This window comes from Girardinichthys multiradiatus, chromosome 8, assembly GCF_021462225.1.
Source record: "Girardinichthys multiradiatus isolate DD_20200921_A chromosome 8, DD_fGirMul_XY1, whole genome shotgun sequence".
Lineage (NCBI taxonomy): Eukaryota > Metazoa > Chordata > Actinopteri > Cyprinodontiformes > Goodeidae > Girardinichthys > Girardinichthys multiradiatus.
The window spans coordinates 39,787,952-39,794,280 of record NC_061801.1 but is presented as its reverse complement, the minus strand read 5'-3'; the positions used below and the strand labels follow the sequence as shown (position 1 = coordinate 39,794,280).

Below are 6,329 nucleotides of genomic sequence, written 5' to 3'. Positions count from 1 at the left end.
ATTCACTTCTTTGTTACAGCAGAATACTTAATTTATCAGCAATATATCCCCTTAGTTTTGGGTCTTTTCTTCATGGACAAAACAACTTAGTTTGCGGCAAATCTCTATAATGTAAAATCATAACTTAGCAGCTTAACAGGTCTGTAGATTTTTGCAAGTTTATTTTATTTCATAATGTTGTCAAGAATCTGCATCTCCAATTACTGTTTTTTTAATCAGTGGCCGAAAATCAACATTTATTTTGATCCCAGCAGAAATATTTGCACATATTGGTCCGACTTTAAATAAAATTTCTTTTTGCACAGTTTTGCTTTGTTTGAAACAGTTTCATCATTAGATGAAATCTCCATCTGCAGTATTTATTAAAACTGCTTTTATTTGTAGTTTGGTGAGCGTACTTCCGGGTGTTGTGACGCAGCCTTGATGCCCCTCCCTCACCCTCCGCCCCTGCTTCCTTCTGCCAAATAGTGCGACCGAGAGGAAACGCACGAACCCGGACTGGCGCATTACGCTGTTTTTCCTCGCTAAATAGTGATCCGTCCTTCGGTTTAATGCGACAGTGGTGGAGACAGACAGACAGGAGACATCCTGAGAGACACACTGGGGGACATGTCCAACTGTCCCAAGTGTCAGTTGGACAATAAACAGAGTTAGAAACACATCCATGATAGGTTTAATGTGGGAATTCCTTTGTTCTGCTCTGAGCTCTGCTGCAGTGTCAGCTAAAGCACTTCATCATGTTGGATTACTCACATGTTGTCATTTTCTCAAAGCAAAATTATGGAACAATGTGTTGAAACATAAATTTGAGGCGAATTTGTCTGTTTATTCATTTGAATAATTTCCCTTTTAGATGGAAAACAGGACACTATAGCTTATCATATTTCATACTGATGTAATGTAATAATATCAGAAACTGACTGAACTAGATTTTTAAAACTGTATTTTAGAAAAATCTAATGGATATAAAGTGAGTTCTTTACCTTAGTTATAATTTTTGCTCTACAATCTCTACAGAAAATAATCTGATGCAAAAAGCAACTTTTCCACATTAATAAGATTCTTCCTTCTGTGCAAATCTTTCCGTTCTTCCTGTTTTCCTTCAGAAAGCCCCGGGAACTATTAATCAACACGTTCTTTAAAGGTTGCAAGGAATAAAAATATAAATAAATTATCTGCATCTTTAAAAAAAGTGAGAAAAAGAAATGTTGTTTTGGAAAAAGGTGACAGGCTCTTGAATGCAGCTCTAATTCTGGGATTTTATTTACACATCACTCTCATTTCACACAAAAGCTTTTGCACCATTTCATGCATGAGTCTGGGTTATTACATCAAATGTGTTCACAAAAAGCAACACATGAAATCTCTTAAATCTCTTCCATGTTACGCACATATCTCATCATGGATTCAGTCATATTATTTGTTTAAAATCAAAACAGTGCACTGTAAAAGTTTCCCCAACCCTTGAACCTTTTCACCATCACCATGACTATTAGTTAGCTGTGAACTACAAAAATCTGGCCTGTCTGGAAGAATGGTCAGAAGGAACTCATAAGAAGTCCTGTTGCTCTCTTTGCCACAATCCATGCAGGAGATACAGCAAACATGTTTGAGAAGGTGCTCTGATCAGAGGAGACCAATGTTAAACGTTCTGGCCTACATGCAAAACAACATGTCTGGAGAAAAACATTGAATAACAAACTGAACACATTGTCTCTGAAGTGAAACATGGTGATGGCAGCATCATGTTGTGGGGATGCTCTATTCAGCAGGAATAGGGAAGCTGGTCAGAGTTGATGGGAAGATGGATGGAAATAAATCCAGGATGATGCTGAAAGAAACTTGCTAGAGGCTGCAGAAGACCTGAAACTGGGGTGGAGGGTCACAATCCAGCAGAACAACCACCCTGAACATACAGCCAGGTATGTAGTGGATGGTTTAGATCAAAGCAAATTCATGCGTTAGAATGGCCTAGTTCAAGTCCAGATCCAAATCCAAATGAAAATTTGGGGCAAGCCTTGAAAACTGATGTTCTCAGATGTTCTCCTTCCAATCTGATAGAGCTTTAGGTATTTTACAAAGAACGGATTTTAGTCTGTAGATGTTCAAAGCTGGTGGAGACAAACCTACAAAGACCTGCGGCTGTCATGTTTGTGTGTTAGTGGGGACCCAAATGCAGAGATCAGGACGGCAGGAGCACATTGAAAAAAGACGACTTTATTTAACAGAAACTAGTAGCCAGAAATGGACCGGAAACAGCAGCATGTAGGTCACAGAGGATCTGACATGGAGTAACTGAACCAATGAATTTTTATTCTGGGCAGTTTGATTACTGGATGTTACACAGATGGACCAGCTGTGAGGATCTGAGACAAAAGAGTCGAACTCGTAACCAAAAACACAGGAACACAGCAAAACATGAGATGCTCCAGTGGAACCAGAATTATTCAACTAAATCCAAAGACAGCAGCTGGAATCGCAGAGGAACAATATTCAGATTTCTATTTGTAAAACATAAAAAAACTGTTTAATTTTTATTTTAAATAAATTGTCCATCCCTAATTGTGACTTCACAAAATATGGGAGAGTTCAAAAGGTAAAAATATATTTACAAGGTTCTGTATGTTTAATTTCCTCTTTATTGCAAGTATTTATCATCTGTTCAAACATGCATTTAGTTTTTCAGTAATTTTTTGTTAGCCATCTTGGTAATCGTTCTTAAAATAATTGGTTTTAAACAATATTATTTGTGTTAAAATTTATATTTTAATCAGGTTGCACGGTGGTGCAGTTGGTAGCACTGTTGCCTTGCAGCAAGAAGGTCCTAGGTTCGAGTCCCGGCCGGGGGTCTTTCTGCATGGAGTTTGCATGTTCTCCCTGTGCATGCGTGGGTTCTCACCGGGTACTCTGGCTTCCTCCCACAGTCCAAAGACATGCCTGTTAGGTTAATTGGTCACTCTCAATTGCCCTTAGGTGTATGAATGAGTGTGTGCATGGTTGTTTGTATGTTGCCCTGTGATGGACTGGCAACCAGTCCAGGGTGTACCCCCCCTCCTGCCCATAGACTGTTGGAGATAGGAACCAGCTGCCCCGCGACCCACTATGGAATAAGCGGTAGAAAATGACTGAATGAATATTTCAATCATGTTCCGACTGTCACTGAGCTATTTTACTGTTTTCTACATGATGTCTTTATGGTTCAGATCTGCTACTAAGAAAGCTGCTTCACATAAATCAGTTAAAACTTAAACAGGCTGAGATTTTTTGCAACTGTGTTTTTAAACCAACTTCAGAAAAATTCCAAAGTGTTTATTGAAAGAAACAACTGCCCTTTAGATTAGTTTCCCTTTTTGATGAGCTTTGGCTAAAACCTGATGATAAATAGCTGAGTCCTTTCTACATTCCTTTGAACTGTTGCATGATGGACAAAAGATGTTCGCCGCGTTTCTGGATGCTGCTCTGCTCCTCCTTCAGCCTCTCCTGGTCCTGCAGCACCTCCTCCTGAGGACAGGTCAAAGAAATGTATTTACAGACCCAATGTAAAATAAACAGATCTGACGCAAGGCACTGTTGATATAAAAACACGTGTAAAACTGGAAGATTAGGCAATGAAAAGTTAAAAGAGGCAGTTTTGATTCATAAGCAGAGGAAGTTTGAGTCTGAATAAAGTAACGGCAATCACGTAATCATTGAAGTCCAGCAGGACTTTGAAAAGGGTTGTTTTTTTTTTTTCTTTTCCTGTTTTTATGTCAAACAAAAAGTGGTATCATCAACACAAAACTGTAAGGGAATGTCATCTGTTGAGAGGTTAACTACAGAAGAAAAGTAGTGGGCCAAGTATGAAGCCGTGGGGAACCCCTACCATCAGCCTTAAACTGCCTCCATCTAAAAGGTGAACACTGTAGCTTGTTCAGCCTGGACCTTTTCAGAATTGCCAGTCATGAGTGTGAGGAGTAAGCTGCAGAATTTGGAAATGAATAATTTACAGTATCGGCTGTGGTTGGCTTGTGGGACTCCTGAGGTGGTTGACGGGTACCGTGAGGCCAAGCGTGCTGCGGCCCAGGCTGTGGCAGAGGCAAAAACCCGGGCCTGGGAGGAGTTCGGTGAGGCCATGGAGAAGGAGTACCGGTTGGCCTCGAAGCAATTCTGGCAAACAGTCCAGCGCCTCAGGAGGGGGAAGCAGTGCTTCGCCAACACTGTTTACAGTGGGGGTGAGGAGCTGCTGACCTCGACTGAGGACATTATCGGGCGGTGGAAGGAGTACTTCGAGGATCTCCTCAATCCTGCCATCATGCATTCCCTGGTGGAAACAGAGGCTGGGGACTCGGGGTTGGACTCTTTCATCACCTAGGCTGAAGTCACCGAGGTGGTTAAAAAGCTCCGCGGTGGCAGGGCTTAGGGGGTGGATGAGATCCGCCCTGAGTACCTCAAGTCTCTGGATGTTGTAGGGCTGTCATGGTTGACACGCCTCTTCAACATTGCGTGGCGGTCGGGGACAGTGCCTCTGGACTGGCAGACTGGGGTGGTGGTCACCCTTCTTATGAAGGGGGACCACCACCCCAGTCTGCCAGAGGTTGCGTCTGCCGGAGGTTGTGTTCCAACTACAGAGGGATCACACTCCTCAGCCTCCCTGGTAAGGTCTACGCCAGGGTATTGGAGAGGAGAGTCCAGCCGATAGTCGAACCTCGGGTTCAGGAGGAGCAGTGTGGTTTTCGTCCCGGCCGTGGAACACTGGACCAGCTCTATACCCTCTACAGGGTGCTCGAGGGTTCATGGGAGTTTGCCCAACACATGTGTTTTGTGGACCTAGAGAAAGCATTCGACTGTGTCCCTCGTGATGCCCTGTTGGGGATGCTTCAGGAGTATGGAATTGGGGGCCCTTCATTAGGGGCCATCCGGTCCCTGTACGAGCGGAGCAGGAGTTTGGTCCGCATTGCCGGCACTAAGTCGGACCTGTTCCCGGTGCATGTTGGACTCCGGCGGGGCTGCCCTTTGTCACCGGTCCTGTTCATAACTTTTATGGACAGGATTTCTAGACGCAGCCAAGGGCCGGAGGGGGTCTTCTTTGGGGACCAGTGGATTTCGTCTCTTCTTTTTGCGGATGACGTGGTCCTGCTGGCCCCCTCTAACCAAGACCTACAGCATGCGCTGTGGCAGTTCGCAGCCGAGAGTGAAGCGGCTGGGATGAAGATCAGCTCCTCCAAGTCCGAGGCCATGGTACTCGACCGGAAAAGGGTGGCTTGTCCTCTTCAGGTTGGAGGGGAGTTCCTGCCTCAAGTGGAGGAGTTTAAGTATCTCGGGGTCTTGTTCACGAGTGGGGGAAGAATGGAGCGGGAGATCGACAGACGGATCGGTGCGGCTGCTGCAGTAATGGGGGCGCTGTTCCGGTCCGTTGTGGTGAAGAGAGCTGAGCCGAAAAGCAAAGCTCTCAATTTACCGGTCTGTCTACGTTCCTACCCTCACCTATGGCCATGAACTTTGGGTCATGACCGAAAGAACGAGATCCCGGATACAAGCGGCTGAAATGAGCTTCCTCCGTAGGGTGGCCGGGCACTCCCTTAGAGATAGGGTGAGAAGCTCGGCCATCCGAGAGGAGCCAGTTGAGGTGGCTCAGACATCTATACCGGATGCCTCCTGGACGCCTTCCTCGGGAGGTGTTCCAGGCACGTCCCACCGGGAGGAGGCCCAGGGGACGGCCCAGGACACGCTGGAGGGACTATGTCTCTCGGCTGGCCTGGGAACGCCTTGGGCTCCCCCTGGAGGAGCTGGAGGAGGTGTCTGGGGAGAGGGACGTCTGGGCGTCTCTGCTGAGTCTGCTGCCCCCGCGACCCGGTCCCGGATAAAGCGGAAGACGACGAGGACGAGTACAGTGTGTGTGTGTGTGTGTGTGTGTGTGCAACTGACTGACTCGGAGTCTGCAGAGCTCCCTCCTCTCCTGGTCATTTTCCTCAGCTCTCGCACGGAGCCACACATCGTTCTGAGAGCGATGTCTCTCCAGCATCTCCTTTAGCTCCTGACACATTCAGGAGATTGTTTTCATTAATAACTAAGAGCACATTTTACTGGTAAACTATCCTAATCATCATACTGGAACCAGATGAGGATGATTGTATATAATCTGGTGCGGTTAGATTAGTTTAGATCTGATTTGCTTACTTTAGAGACTGTGTCAGGGTCAGAAGCATTGGAATGAATTTATATTTGTTTGGCATACGAGATGTGAAGCCTTTCGAGATTAGATCATATTTTGTATAGGTCAGGAATATTATACATTACGTAACATTAGATGTTTAGTTTGTTGATTTCAGAATTGATCTAAAATTGCTGAG

At 45.1% G+C, this 6,329-nt stretch overlaps 1 protein-coding gene across 1 annotated transcript in view; it reads right to left on the bottom strand.

The window, feature by feature from the left end:
• Positions 1 to 3,012: 3,012 nt before the first annotated feature.
• zmp:0000001301 (tip elongation aberrant protein 1) overlaps positions 3,013 to 6,329 on the bottom strand; it is a 9,335-nt gene continuing 6,018 nt past the window's right edge. The window contains exons 17-18 of the mRNA XM_047373448.1: positions 5,909 to 6,013; positions 3,013 to 3,501 (exon numbers count right to left, since the gene is read on the bottom strand). Of these exons, the coding sequence (XP_047229404.1) occupies positions 3,397 to 3,501; positions 5,909 to 6,013 (210 nt within the window). The 3' untranslated portion in view covers positions 3,013 to 3,396. The remainder of the gene's footprint in view (positions 3,502 to 5,908; positions 6,014 to 6,329) is intronic.